Genomic DNA, 13,800 nt, shown 5'->3' with positions numbered 1-13,800 from the left:
GGGTCTGGGCCAGATCCCGCCCAATGAAACTCTGAGGGCAGCGGGTTGACTGCTGGTGGCCATCATGCCCTGTCCACCTCAGCCCCCACTGGCCCTCAGGGAGCAGGGAGGGTGAAGGTGGCTGCTCTGACCAGGGACCAGCGGAATATGGCCGCCCTCTCCAGGCGGTGGGGGCAGCGCGGGAGCAGAGCCTAGAGCTGGAGACACGAGCCGGGTGAGAGGGGAACTTTATTGCAAAACCCTGGGGCAGGCACTTAGCATTCAGACCTCCCTGGTCCTGCGAGGTGAGAGGTCACCACCTGACAGACGCCCCTTGACGGAGGACCCACACCTCCCACACGCCTGGAGCAGGGCCCTGTCCCAGAGGTCGCTAGGTCAACTCCACTCCGGAAGGCGGGAAGAGGACAAGGGCTGACCCACAGACTTGAGTGCCCCAGCGCCCGGCCGCAGGGCCAGAGGGTGGGCAGAGGTAGAGTGGGCATAGGTTTCTTCCTCAGCTCTGGGCCAAGGTCCAGGATCCGGGTCCACATCGGCATGTGTGTCCTCAAGGCCGGAGGCCCCCGTGCCTGCCAGCCCCCCGGCTGACACAGTGCCCTCATGCCTCAGAGCCCTGCTGCAGCCCTCACACCCAAGGAGCAGGGGCTTTTGCTCACATGGCTGCCCACGGCCGCCCGAGCCCCTTGCATGCTGCCCAGCAGGATCTCAGCAATGCCCCCTCCCCACCCACACCAGCAACTGAGGGGAGGGGAGGCAACAGTAAAGCCACCCCAACTTGGGCCTCCTGCTGGCCATGGCCACTGGCCCTCAGGGGCCCTCAGGTTCACACGCGTCTGCATCTACTTAGACATGTGAATTCCAGGAGCACATATGTGCCACACAGCATAGGTGAACACACGGCTCCAGGCAGCTGTCCCCACTCTGCCACACCCACGGAAGATCCTTTGAGCCTCAGCACTTTCCAGGGTAGCCCCCCACTTCCAGGCTGAGCAGCTCTGACCATCGAGACCCCTTCCTTTGTCTCCAGGAGGCTCCGGCCCCAAGGCACTGCCCCCCACAGACAGCCCTCTGCGACCCAGGAGATCTGGAAACAGACACCCCCCCCAGGGGGGAGCTCTTACGGCACCCAGGTCCCCCATAGCGAGGTCCCAAAGGAGACCCAGGTTGCTGGGAGGGGGTAGGAGGACCAAGGAAGTCCAGCATGCTCTATCCAGACTCCTACACCCGTGGCTCACACACGTGCAGGCTTCCCACAAGGCGCGGCGTGTAGACAAGGGTCCCAGGCCAGGGGTGTGCGCTGCTGGCCGCAGTGGTGTTGGGAGGTGCCCCTCGTGGGAGTCTGGCGGGCCGAGGCGGGAGGGCAGGCAGGCTCAGGCCCCTCCTCGGGTCCGAGTGCGGCTGGCGAGCCGCGTTCCCCTCACTGCTTAACGTCCAGGCTGCCAGGCGGCTGCGGTGGCTCTGGGGGCTTGAAGCTGAGGACTTCCTGGTAGGTGAGCTCTGCGAGGGGAGGAGGAAGGGTGAGCTCAGGCCTTCAGCAGCCCAGGCCCACCACCCTCCGAGAGCAGCCTTGGCCCATGGGCCCCTTCCCGGGCCTGCCCCGTGCTGCCCCCAAGCCTCTGCTGGACACACCCAACCCCAGCTCTACCTGACCCCCTAGAGTGGGGCTGGGGGGCCGTGTCGTGGCCTCGCTCAGACCACTCTCAAGAGAAACAGGCAGCGCTCAGCCTCTGGGGGACGCAGCCCTCAGGCCCACCCTTCCACTCCTCCACCGTGCGCTCCTTGGCCTCAACGCTTTCGTCGTAGGGCTCGGCCTCGGGCTCATCCTCGGGGTCGTGGTACTGGCTGAAGTAGGCATGGGCCAGGGCCTCGGCTGCACTGACCCTCTGGTCACTGTCCAGCACCAGCATCCGTCCCAGGAGGTCCACAGCTGCAGAGGGGCGGGGTGCAGGGCTGGTCATCTCCACAGCCAGGGCTAGACATGGAGCCCAGCCCGGACCCAGGGCCCATCCTCACCCAGGGGGTTGGCTCCATGGAAGATGCTCCTGAGGTCCTTCTGGGGCATGTGGGGCAGGGACTGGATGTAGGTCCGGGCCTAGGAGCACAGGGGAAGGGCCTGAAGGGCTGCTCGACGCCTGCCTAAGCCAGGCAGAGGCCTGCTGGGAGAAGCCCCCAGACTCAGTCTCTCCAGCAGGCCTGGCAAGGGCATACGCGGACCAGAGACCTCCCCGCTTTGGAGCTGGTGGCTACAGCACCTTGCCTGGCCCTACGTGCCTGCAGGTCCCGGGCCTGGTGCCGCTCCACTGTCCACGGCCAGGACACTGCAGGTGCCGAGGTTTTACCCTCAGTGTCCCTCACGCCTGGAATGTCTCCCCGGTTCACCTGTTTCCCCCTGAAGGGGTCAGCGCCTGCCTTGGGGTCTATTCCACTGTGACCCATGCTCCCCCCGTGGTGCCCCATCTATCCCCACAGCGCCCCCTCCTCCAGAGTGCGGGCGGGGGAGTGGCGGGTCAGCAGAGGGGGCTGGTGGCGGATGACTCACATGTTCCGACGATATCTTTGCCAGAACCTCAGGGCTGGGTGTGCCCACCACCTCCATGATGCGCTTCAGCTGGTCGATGTCTGCCTGGCTCAGGAAGTGCCCAACGGCCAAGCACGGACTCCCCCCGGGACCCCAAACCCCAGACCTTGGGTCACTGCCCAGAACATGCTCTCCTGCCGCTGAGGACGGCAGTGAGCCCAAGGTGGCACGGTGTGGGGCAGAGGGGGCAAGACTGGCCAGAAAGGGCCAGAGCCCACCCCCCTCGACCCCCGCCCCACAGCAGGAGACCCTGGCTCACCCCTAACCTGCACCAAGGATACAGTCATTTCCTGGGAAAAGGGCCTTTCCCTGGAGCAGCTCGGCCATGATGCAGCCCACAGACCAGATGTCCACTGTGGGAGGAGGCGTCTCCATCAGTCTGCCCACCCCAAGTGCCTCCTCAGAGAGCTGGGGGCTGGCTGCACTGCACCAGCTCAGCGGCCCCGCGCTCACGCTCAGGCCCAAAGCCAGCAGCCCCTCCTCTCTAGACACAACCCTGGGCAGGGGGAAGCGTCAGCCCAGGACCCACCGTGCTCTGCCTTTCTGAAGGTCTGTTTGTGGACGCAGGTCCCCCACCTGGCCTGTCCCCCAAGGTCCTTGGCCTCTGGGTCCCAGCCCCACCCCCTCCCCAGGCCCACCGGCCCCAAGGGGCTGCCCCACACGGGCTGACGTCACCTGTCTGGTTGTAGTGCATCCAGTTCAGCATGATCTCAGGGGCCCGGTACCAGCGCGTGGCCACGTAGCCAGTCATCTCCTCGTCCGCCTGGCGCGCGAGCCCGAAGTCCAGGATCTAGAGGCACCGCCAGGCTTGTCAGCGCCTCCAGGTCTCTGCCTCCCGGCCGGCCGACCCGCCAGCCCCTCCCCCAGCGGCTCACCCGCAGCTCGCAGTCCTCGTTCACAGCCAGGTTGCTGGGCTTCAGGTCCTGCAGGGCGGGCGCGGCGTGAGCGCAGGCAAAGCCGCCGCCGCCGCCGCAGGAGCCCCACGCCCCCCGTCGCGCGCGGCACCTACCCGGTGGATGATCCCCGCCGAGTGGATGTACTGCGAGGGGGAGACGGCGGGGGCGTCAGGTTCTGCCCCCTGCGCCCCCGCCCGCCCCCCGCTTCCGCGCCCACCTTCAGCCCGCGCAGCAGCTGGTACACGAGGAACTGAACGTGCTCGTCGCTCAGCGCCTGGCACTTGACGATGTTGTTCAGGTCGGCGCCCATCAGCGTGGTCACCAGGTACCTGGGTAGCGGCAGGGATGAGCACAGAGTCCCCACCCCGACCCCGCGCCCTCCCCGCCACGGCCGCTCACACTTCGCTGAAGTCCTCGAGGGAGGTGGCCGGCGTGAACACGTCCAGCAGCCCGATGACCTGGGTGCAGAGGGCAGTCAGGGCTCGGCGGCCCGCGGGCGCCCCCCTCCCCCGGCCCGGCCGCCCCCAGCTCACGTTCTCGTGCTTCAGGTGCTTGAGCAGCCGCAGCTCGCGGTACGTCCTCCGCGCATGGATGAGCGACTGGAAGGGGCGCGACAGCTTCTTCACCGCCACCCTCTGGCGCAGCCGCGTGTCGTAGGCTGAGCTGCAAGGCGGCCTGTGAGGCCCAGCCTCGGTCGCGAGGTCCCCACAGGCCAGAAGGCCTCCGGCACCAGGAGGCGGTCTGAACACTCCCTCCAAGCCTCTCCCCTCCCTCCTGGAGTCCTGCACCTTCCTCCAGAGTCAGTTCACCCTCCACCCCACCCTCTGACCCCCAGCCTTCCCAGCCCACCTGGGAGCCCAGGGCAGGACCTGGATTTCTCCTGTCTCCTGGGCCCAGTGACTCTTGCCCCCAGCTCAGGGTGGAAATAACAGGCCAGGGAAACAGCCAGTGGCAGACAGCAGGCAGCACCCCCAGCTCCCCCATAGGCCAGGGGGTCTGGGGGGCCCCCTGAGGGGGTTCCAGAGTCACCTCCAAAGCCCCCAAATATCCAAAATATGGAGAAAAACCTGACCAAAGGGGTTTATTGCATCGTTATCTTTCACAGTGAGAAACTGGACAGCAGGAAATACCTAGCAGAGGGTGGTGCCTGGACCCACAGAATATTTCCCCTCGTGCAACCCCACTCCCCTGAGGTCTAGACCCTCAAGCCCCACACCCAGCTACTCTTCACAGGAGATGCCACACTCACGGGCATCATCCTCAAACACAAGTGGCCTGGTCGTCCAGTGGCCCCACTGCCCCTCGGGAAGGGATGCCTTCGCCCAGTGTTCCCTCTGGCTGCTGCCCCCCGCTTCCCTCCCACTTCATCTCCAGGATCCAGCCTCCCTCCAGAGTGAGTGGAGCCTCAGCCCACCTCCCATGCCCACGCAGCCCAGGGAGCAGCTCCTGCAGGACCTGGGGTGCTCATGGGCCCAGGCAGTGGTGGAGGAAAGTCCCTCCCCCATCCAAGTCACTGCTGGGGTGGGAAGTAGGGGAGTGGCTCTTCACGGGGTGCGTGTGCACGCTCGTGTGTGTGTGTGTGTGTGTGTGTGTGTGCGCGTGCGCGCGCAGCAGATCCTTTTGTGTCTGTACAGTCAACAAAGGACTGTGGGAATTGGCACCGGGTCACCAGCTTCCTCAGACATCAGAGGAGGGAGGGAGCCCATCACCGGCATGGGGGCCCTGCAGAGCTAAGTGGTGGAGAGAGACCTCCCCTGGGGAGCCTGACTGTCCCTACGAGTTCCCAGAAGGCACTTCCAGCAAGGGCCCTGTCAGATCCCCCAGGGACCACTCACACATTGGCCCACACCCTCTTCCTGCCCTTGTGGTCTTTGACATGAAGATAGAGGCCTGTGGCTGGAATGGCTGGGATGGCCTGAGGTTCCTGATGGCTGGCCAGTGGCAGAGTGAGATCTGAGGCCCAGGGGACCCCAAACGTCTGCTCCAGGCTCCAGTGCTGGGCCTCGCTCGTAAGGGGGTCTGAGAAGTCCCACTCCCAACCTTCTGCAGGATCCTGGAGCAACACCCTGCCCCCAGGGGCCCTGCCTCCCCACACCCATGACCCCCCGCAGTCACCCCGCATTTCACAGGTTCTGGGTTCTGGGGGGACACCTCTCAACGTCCACACCCACAGTCAGGCTCACTGTCAACACCGCAACTGCAGCCTGGACTGTCCGCAAGCAAGCCCCTTGCCACCCAAAGCCCCCTCCGGCCTCCACCCCACCAGGTCCAGAGGCCTCCCCCGGCCCCACCCTCCCTCCTGTCTGGGCTCCAGGGCCTAACTGCAGGCTGCGTGTGAGCTCTCTTGGTTGGGGCAAAAATGGGGTGGGGTGTAGACGCCCCCTGGGGGGGATGGTAGGCGTCTCTGATCAGGCCTAAGCCCCATTCGGAGCCTGAGATCCCTTGGAAAATGGGGCAGTGGACTGGACCCACGGGGGAGCTTGAGGTCGTTCTTAGGTGAGGGGTCTTGCCCCCCAGCCCCCAATCTGGGCTCTTCCTTTTCAAACAGAGCTACCCACCCTGGGCTGGGGGTACCTGCCGGAGCCCAGGGCTGCCTGGCCCTTGACCGGGGGCACCCCCGATGCATGCTCTGACATCAAGGGTCCCGGGGGACCTGTCCGCCCTTTCGCCAGCTGTGACGCCGCAGGATTCGGGCCCGGAGGGGGACGCTCCGGGTTGGAGGGGCGGGAGGACGACCCCTCTCCCGCCGGGGAGAGGCTCGGGTAGGAAAGTTTCCCTCACGCCCCCACCCCCCATTCATTCCTCGGATCTGCGTAAGGCCCGGGGGCGGAGGCAGGGCGAGCCCCTCCCCACGCCGGGAACCCCGCACGGGCGGGGAGGGGGCGCGCGCTCAATCCCCCCGCCCTTGCCCCGTCCCGCCCCTACCAGACGGAGCCGTAGGCGCCCGAGCCCACCGGGCGCAGCCCTTGCAGCCGCTGCGGCACCTCCCACACCGTCTTGTTCAGCTCCTGCCGATAGAAGCCGGCGCGCGGGCCCGACATGTCCAGAGCGGCCGCAGCTCGGCCCGCGCCCCGCCCCGCGCCCCCCGCCCCGCGGAGCCCGAGCCGGAGGCCGGAGGCGGAGCGGAGCGGGGCGGAGCCGGGGAGGGGGTTCCCGCAGACGAACGCGCGGCTTCCTGCCCCTCCGAGGCGGCGGTCGAGCGGAAACCGGCCTTCCCGGGGCGGGGTGGGGAGGTGGGGGGAAGGGGATGCCGTGGAACGACTTACCGCCCACCTCCCGGGGTCCACGCACTTCCCCAATGTCCGCCGCGTGGGTCCTCGGCGCGGCACCGCCCGGACCAGGCCGCCACCACCTCTCAGGACTCAGCTCCCCGCACCCTCCCCTGCCGGCACAAACGCCGGCACCGCCCCGCTGTCCACCTCCCGTCCCCGCATCCCGCCATCCGCCTAGTCCGGGTCCTGCGGTTAACGCGCCTTCAACCTGCTCTGGTCCGTGCATCCCTACTCTCCTCTCACCTGCACCGCACCTCTCCCCCCAGCGTGCTCCCACAGAAATGAAGGTAGAATCCTCTAAATCAAAGAAGCCAGGGACAAGCCGTGGGAGGTATTTTTTATCAGAATAGAAAATGCCCCCGAATAAAAGCTAGGCATTTGCTTGCATAGGGCCCGTCCGCCGCGGGCAGATGTAAGTGCCTTGGATCCTGGGTCAGCCTGCCTTCCCTCCCCCGTGGAGGCCATCCGGCCTTGGCGGTGTGCTTCGCTTCCCAGTAACCCTTCCACGGTGTGCTGTGGCGTCCTGCACGGGCTGGCTCCGGGGCTGGGCCCTGCTGCCCCTTGGGAGAAGCGTGACTGCCGGGCCAGGCCCGGAGACCAGCCCTCAGGACCAGGGACAGCGGCGGCACCAGGGGCCTTTGGGGTGTTGGGCCCATAAGAAGCTCTCCCCAGATGGGTCCTCTTTGGGGCCTGGTACCTTTCCTCCTTCTGAAACAGCTCCCTCGGCTGTCAACTCTTCGAGGAAGCCCACCCTGACTTTCCTAGGTCCTGCGGGGCTCCCCTAGTTGGAAACCACCGTTCCCCGAGATCGGTGAACTCTGCCCAGCACCGCACATTTCCTCTCTCCACCTGGAAGGTGTAGTTCGCACAGGCGGCAGAAACTGTGAAGGGGCCTGTTCCCTAGTTCAGCATCTGTCTAGAGCTCTAGGTCAGAGTGATTATTCCTACTTCCCACTTAAAGTGACAGTGGTTCGGAGAGAACATTGCCTGGGATATAAATACCTCCTGACCCTCCACCCTGCAGAAGCAGTGGGTAGAGGTTGGGCTGCCCCCTCCCAGGAGAGGGGGAAATCAGGCTGAGGTCCCAACCTTCCACTTTTCTGAAACAAACTAAAACCTGAGTTTTTATGTGAAATCTCCTGATACTCAAATATTGATAACCAAATTAAAATAAAACATGTCAACACAGTACCAGGCAAACGGACACTTCTGCCTGGCAAATCCGGACCCTGGGGGGAGCCCAAAAGTGAGAAAGGAAGCAGGGTCCCAGTCCCAGCTGCTCCGGCCTCAGTTCCCTCTCTGGGAGCCAGCAGAGGTCGGCGGGGATGGGGTGAGGACGCCGGTGTCCCTTCCCCCAGCCGCCCCACCCGGGGCCTCCTCGGGGCCTCACGCTAGGGGCACTTTCCCGGCAGCCCGCCGGGCGAAGCAGCCGAGGTTTTGTGCGGAGTTAATGGAGCTTCAGCTAAAGCAGGGGAAGAGGAGGCGGGAGGGAGCACCGGGCCGTGGGAACCGGCCGCGCCGCAGGGAGGGGCGGCCTTTGTCCCTCTCCCCCACGGGGGCAGGGGTGTCTGTCGACCCGGAATCCCAGCTGCGAGTGGTCAGCGCTGACCAGAGGGGAGCGGCCTCACTGCCCGGCTCAGCGGTCACACACCGCACTGAGACCCTCCCTCAGCGTTCAGCAAACCTGCCCTGGGCACAGGGGCGCCCGCAGTGTGCCCCGCTGCCCCGGCAGATCAGTCTCGGCCAAGTTGCCCTCTGGAGGGGAGGGGGCTGTGATACTGCAGGGGAATGACCAGGGAGGATTCCCCGTGGTGGTGGGGTGGCAGGGGGAGCACAGTCAGAGCCCCCAGAGGTGACAGCAGTGATGCTGGGCCAGCTTCCAGACGGTCCTGCCTCTCAGGACTTAGCCTGACTTGAAGACCAGAATGGAGAGTGGCGGCCATGGGTGCAGGGCCGTGGCAGGCTGGGCAGCGAGCACCGACAGGATTTCAGATTTTTATTCGCACTGTGCTGTGTTTTCACAGCGTTATCCCGGCCGGCAGGTCGAGGACTGAGCCTGGAGGGAGGGTGGTGTGGATGGAGGGCAGCCAGGAGTGGCAGGCCTTGCCAGTGGGTGTGCAGATGGGGCACGGATGGGGCGGCACGGAATAGCCTCCTGTGAGCCCTGGGTCCCCGGAACCCCCCCCCCGCCTCCTTCCACTCTCTACTGCGATTCACAGCTACCCCTAAGTACCGAGATGCCCCCACCGTCCGTGTCCACTGTCCCCTCTCCACAGGTCCGGGCCATCCCCTCTTCAGCCCCACACTGGTCTCCTGGCTGCACTTCTCCCTGAGGTCAGAACAAGCTTCCTAAAATGCTATCTGGCCCTGGCACAGGGGCCCCATGATTTAGGTGAGGTCTCCTGCTCTTAACAAGCAAGCAGGGTGTGGTCCTGGGCTGTTTTCTGCAATTTGGAAGGAAAGGTCATCGAGGTCGCTGGTCACCTCCATCCCTGCATCTCCCCACTCCCACTGCATTGGGAGGAAAGTGGGAAGTGGAAAGTGAAGAAGGCTGGGTCACCCCTTGGTCTGCCAGCCTCCTGCCCACCCCCGTGCACCCAACATCCATGCCCAGTTTCTTCACTGGCCCCATGAAAGCATGGCCCCTGGATCCCTTCACACTCCTGTCCTCCGAGGGGGAAGGGAACCCCACCTGTTAGACCCGCAGCAGAAGGTGGGCTCACTGACTCTTCTCCATCTCATGCCTGGCCGAGGAGCAAGTGGCCCACAGGGGTCCAGTCTAGAAGCCAGGCCTCCAGGTTCCTGCTCCCCCTGCCCCCGCTCCCCCCAGGGTGAACACTCCCAGACCATGCCACCCCTGCTCTGGTTTAGAAGTACCTTGTTCAGATCTCCTGCCCATCTGGGTTTCTGGTCCTGACCATAGCACACTGTCATTTCAGGGTCCCTGGGGTGGGGGACGTCAGCTGTTTGCCTAGTACCCCTTCCACGTGGGAGGGGTGTTCCACGTGGCTCAAAACGGGCTGTCCCTGTACAGAAGTGGCTTATGATCGAGGCCGAGCCCATTGAGACTTCTCAGCCACAATGGTGTGCCCCAAGTGGAGGAGACACAGGCTGGGGTGCCCTGCCACCAGCGTCCCAGGTGTCTGAGAATAAAGGAGCACGTGTTGGGGAGAAGTTCAGATAGATGGAACCCAAAGACATGTGAGCACCTGGATCCAGCCATATCTGAAGCTGGACCCGTTCGCTTGCCTTTACGGAGCCACTAAATCCCTTTTCTGCTAGGGTTGGTATTCTTGGAACACAAGGGCTCCCTCAAGGAAGGCCCTCTCTGCCGCCTTTACTGCTGTGTCCCTAGTGCCCAGGACCACGCGTGTTGAGTGAACGAGTGAGGGGCCCAACGCGCTGGTGCTGCGTGTGCATGCACACGCGCACGCCCGTGTGGTCACGGTACGTGTGCCTGACTGGCCACAGAGGAGCGCATCTCACGGCTCCTGCCCTGTGTGCAACACGGGGGTTGGGAGCAGTCTGCCTCCCCACATGGCCTGCCTCTGGGAGAAGCCCCTCCTTCCTACAACAAAGGTGCCTCTTGCTCTCAGGTGCCTGGGACCCCAGGAGGAGCTGACCCTAATGGCCCCACAGCCTCGAGCAGGGGGACACAGGGCCTCCCTCCAGGAACCACCGTGTCCAGTGGGGTCTGCACCCAGTAGGGCCTTACTAAATGTGTGCTGGGTGGACCACACCTGTGAGGCACCGCACCTCAGGAAGGAGAAAACAGGTCCCCGAGAGCTCGCGCCACGCCCACCCCTGCCACCAGGTGGCGCCCAAGCGGGCCCAATCCCGCACCGTGGGGGGCGGGGCCGCCGCCCTGTGCCCTTGGAACCCCCACCTGCTTCAGGATCACTTTCAGTGCTGGGGTGCACCAGGATGTGCCTCTGGGACAGGTTTGCACCCCAGCGCTCACCTCCCAGCCCTGACCACCATCCTGTCCTGCTGGGGCAGCAGGAAGGCGTGGACTCGGCCGAGCTGGTGGCCGTGGACGGGCTGCCTCAGCACACCCAGCAGGCCTGGCCCAGGGGAGCCAGGGACTGTGGGGTGGGTGCGCGAGGCCACACGGGCCCACCTTCAGGTGAGCATCTGGGGCCAGGAGTGCACAGGAAGGGAGGCCGTGGGCAGGACAGGCCCGGTACCAAAACGGGGCAGGTGTGTAGGGACGGCGGGTCGGCAGCCCCGGGAAGAACCCAGCCAACCAGCAGAGTGAAAAAGACAGCTGTATTTGATTGACAATTAACAAGATTTACAAAAAGGGTTGCGGGTGTCCTGGCGGAGCTGCTCCCGGCCCCCCGGACCTGGGCAGGGCCTCCAGGTCAGCCTGTCTGACAGGCTGGGACCCTGATCCCCAGTCTGCTGGGTCCCTTCTGGCCGCCTGGGCCTCGACGTCTGACGTCCAGCTTGACCTTTGAGGTGGGGCCTGCAGCACGGAGTCCCCCGGGAGTGCCAGTGCCCCGCAGGGCAGGCCAGCGAGGTCAGGAAGGCATCGTACCACTTTTCTGCCCCAGTCCAGGTAGGGCAGACGGACAGAGTCTGGGCACTAGGTCCTGGGGGCCGAGGGCACTCAGACCTCACCCCAAAAGGCCCAACCCAGGTATCTGAGGCGGCTGCTGGTGCCTGGGGAGGGGGGCTGAGGCCCGACTGCCCCCAGCAACCCAGCGTGGCGCCGGGGACATAAGGCACGTTTTCGAATCACTCAGGAGGCTTGAAGGAGACACCCCCGATGCTGGTTCTGCAGGAGGGAACTGGTGCTGGTGGGCGCCCGGCACTATTGCTCAGGAGAAGGGTGCTATGAGGCTACAAATGCTGAGGTGGGGGCCCCCCTGCCACGCACACACTCGGAAGCCCGGGGGCTCTTCCTCTGCCAGAGAGAGAAGGGCTGAGTCCTGCCCGCTTGGCCGTGCTCCCCCGGGGCCGCCCAGCGCCCGGCAGTGGGTGTCACACACCTGTGTCCCGAGACCATGACGGTGGAGGTCGCAGTCAGAGGTCCGTGACCTTGTTCTCAAGCGCAGCCGCGATCTGCTGCAGGCGGAAGGCCAGCTGCATCTTCTGGGCGGCGGGATCCTCCTCCAGGGCGTTGATGATCTGAGGAGGGGTCACGTCAGAGCACAGGCCAGGGTCAGGGTCAGGGTTAGGGTGAGCACGGCCGTCCTGGAAGGACCGGACCCCTACCTCGTCGTAGTACTTCTGCGTGTACTGGTAGAGCTGGTGCAGGGCCACGAGGGTGTTCAGGGAGTCCGTGTGCGCCTGGGAGGGTGGCGGAAGGGCTGCGTGACCCAGGGACAGGAGGCTGTCTCCCAGTGGAGCAGGCAGACGCGAAGGGTCCCCCCGGCAGTCGTGACACGCACAGCCACGGCACACCGCGGACAGAGAGTCTCCCACCCATGCAGACCCACGGCAGGCGGGGCTGGCTCAGAGCTGCTCGCGAGCCCCGCCGCCCCCCAAGCCCCCTCGTCTGCGCCTCTCCTTTCCCCGCCGTGGGCACAACTTTGCCCGCCCCCCGTGCAGTCTCCTGGCCCGCGCAGCAGGGCCTTCCGGGGGGGCGGGGGTGGTGGAGGGCTAATCCTGGGGGGGGCTCAGCTTGTGGGTCCCCTGTGCCACCCTTACCCGGGAAATCTCTGCCAGGTGTGTGTTCATGTCCTGGTCGCTGACCTGCACCATCTGTCTGATCCCCTTGTAGTAGCTGTGAGGGGAGGGGGAGTTACACAGGGTGGGCCGCAGGGGGCGGGTACCGGAACGGTGGGGTGGGGGGCGGTGGCTCCCGGACACTGGACCCGAAGCTACCCACGGGCCCCACCTCCTGATCACAGGCCTGCACCGCCCGGGGGCCCTGCTGGGTGGGGGCTGAGGGTGGGCAGCCAGGCTCTGGCCTCGTTGGGGGGTGGGGGGGGACTCACTCCTCCACCATCTTCTTATAGGTGGAGATCTCCTTGGCGTAGAGTAGCTTGTTGCTGGGAGAGTCCTGTGGGGGTCAGAGCCAAGTGACACCCAGGCCGAGACACCTGCACGCGCTCAGGATACCCAGAGAAAGAGGGGTGTGCGGGGGATGGGGGTCCAACAGCGGTAGCTGCCCTACCTATCCACAGACCTGACAGTGTTTTCGTCATTTTGTGATTAATAGTAAAACTCACTTTTTCTCTCTCACGGAAGGGAAGGAGCTCGGGGTCCCAGGCTGCCACAGGTCCACTGCCCAGGGGGCCTCCCTCTGCCCCAGGTACCCTGCACCTGTCTTTCTACTGAGCTCCAGCCCCCGCTGTGCAAATCCACGCCCCAAAGCGACCTCCTCACCTGCACCACAGCCCCCTCCCCTGATGCTTCGCGCTGCCAGGAAGCGGGCTGGGCCGCCCGCAGCTGCACTTACGCGGCTCAGCTTGTGCTCTGTGCGTGTGCAGGCGTCCATGAAGGTCTGTGCGATGACCGACAGGGAGGCGTCCACCACCTCGTGGACGTGCACGTCGAAGATGAAATGGGGGTTCTTGAGGATGTTCACCCAGAACCGGAGAGGTAAACTGAGGCGGGACGACAGGGTGTGAGGGGCCGCCAAGGCCTGGAGCAGGGCGGGCGGGGTGGGTGGAGGCACGGAGCCCACACCTGTTGGTCTTCCAGATGTGGATGGTGTCCTCGTCCTTGATGTCGTGCTTTTCTGCCTGCTCGTCCAGGAAGTCGAAGAAGTACTTGACTGCGGGCGGCACCGCGTGGCCAGGCGCCAGCACGCTCTGGAAGAAGTTGTCCACGAACTGCTGCAGCGTGCCCTGCGGGACGGGAGCGGGGCTCAGCGCGTCCCACTGGCGCCGTCCCAGGTCTGCCTCCCACACGCCCTCCGCGGCCCACCTTGACCGAGAGCAGGCGGGTCAGGTAGATCTCGGTGATGGCCTTGGTGCGCTCCTTTTCCTTCATGCTGCCACGCTTGGACTTGCCTTCGTCCACCTCGTCCGTTGGCCGCACCAGGTGCCACACCCGGTTCTCCTCCTCCAGGAGGGCGTGGCCTGTGGGGGAGGGGGGTGCTGAA

General features: G+C 65.2%; 2 protein-coding genes across 10 annotated transcripts in view; both read right to left on the bottom strand.

Annotated features, from left to right (window-relative positions):
- Positions 1-210: 210 nt before the first annotated feature.
- MAPK11 (mitogen-activated protein kinase 11) lies at positions 211-6,548 on the bottom strand. Of its 4 annotated transcripts, none has more exons than XM_060164559.1 (12): positions 6,397-6,548; positions 4,005-4,146; positions 3,871-3,929; positions 3,689-3,800; positions 3,585-3,614; positions 3,451-3,498; positions 3,251-3,365; positions 2,857-2,928; positions 2,537-2,616; positions 2,011-2,089; positions 1,878-1,924; positions 211-1,494 (listed from the first exon to the last, which is right to left on the bottom strand). In XM_060164559.1, exons 1-12 carry the CDS (start codon positions 6,510-6,512, stop codon positions 1,216-1,218), a joined length of 1,179 nt encoding a protein of 392 aa, XP_060020542.1. In that variant the 5' UTR covers positions 6,513-6,548; the 3' UTR covers positions 211-1,215. The 4 variants fall into 4 exon arrangements, with proteins under 4 accessions (XP_060020542.1, XP_060020543.1, XP_060020544.1 ...); XM_060164560.1 differs by having other exon boundaries at positions 4,005-4,134; XM_060164561.1 differs by having other exon boundaries at positions 1,280-1,494; positions 1,751-1,924.
- A 4,450-nt stretch (positions 6,549-10,998) lies between these two features.
- Positions 10,999-13,800, bottom strand: part of PLXNB2 (plexin B2) — a 29,492-nt gene continuing 26,690 nt past the window's right edge. For 4 of the 6 annotated variants that reach the window (XM_060165057.1, XM_060165059.1, XM_060165060.1 and 1 more), the window contains 7 exons: positions 13,623-13,777; positions 13,383-13,543; positions 13,153-13,300; positions 12,689-12,753; positions 12,399-12,474; positions 11,964-12,038; positions 10,999-11,876 (listed from right to left, as the gene is read on the bottom strand). In XM_060165057.1, the coding sequence (XP_060021040.1) occupies positions 11,772-11,876; positions 11,964-12,038; positions 12,399-12,474; positions 12,689-12,753; positions 13,153-13,300; positions 13,383-13,543; positions 13,623-13,777 (785 nt within the window). In that variant the 3' untranslated portion in view covers positions 10,999-11,771. The remainder of the gene's footprint in view (positions 11,877-11,963; positions 12,039-12,398; positions 12,475-12,688; positions 12,754-13,152; positions 13,301-13,382; positions 13,544-13,622; positions 13,778-13,800) is intronic. The other 2 variants (XM_060165061.1, XM_060165062.1) reach the window with 2 other exon arrangements.

The sequence above is a fragment of the Lagenorhynchus albirostris genome, chromosome 11 (genome assembly GCF_949774975.1).
Source record: "Lagenorhynchus albirostris chromosome 11, mLagAlb1.1, whole genome shotgun sequence".
Classification (NCBI taxonomy): Eukaryota; Metazoa; Chordata; class Mammalia; order Artiodactyla; family Delphinidae; genus Lagenorhynchus; species Lagenorhynchus albirostris.
The sequence above is the reverse complement of the archived record's forward strand: the minus strand, read 5'-3'. Positions and strand labels throughout refer to the sequence as shown.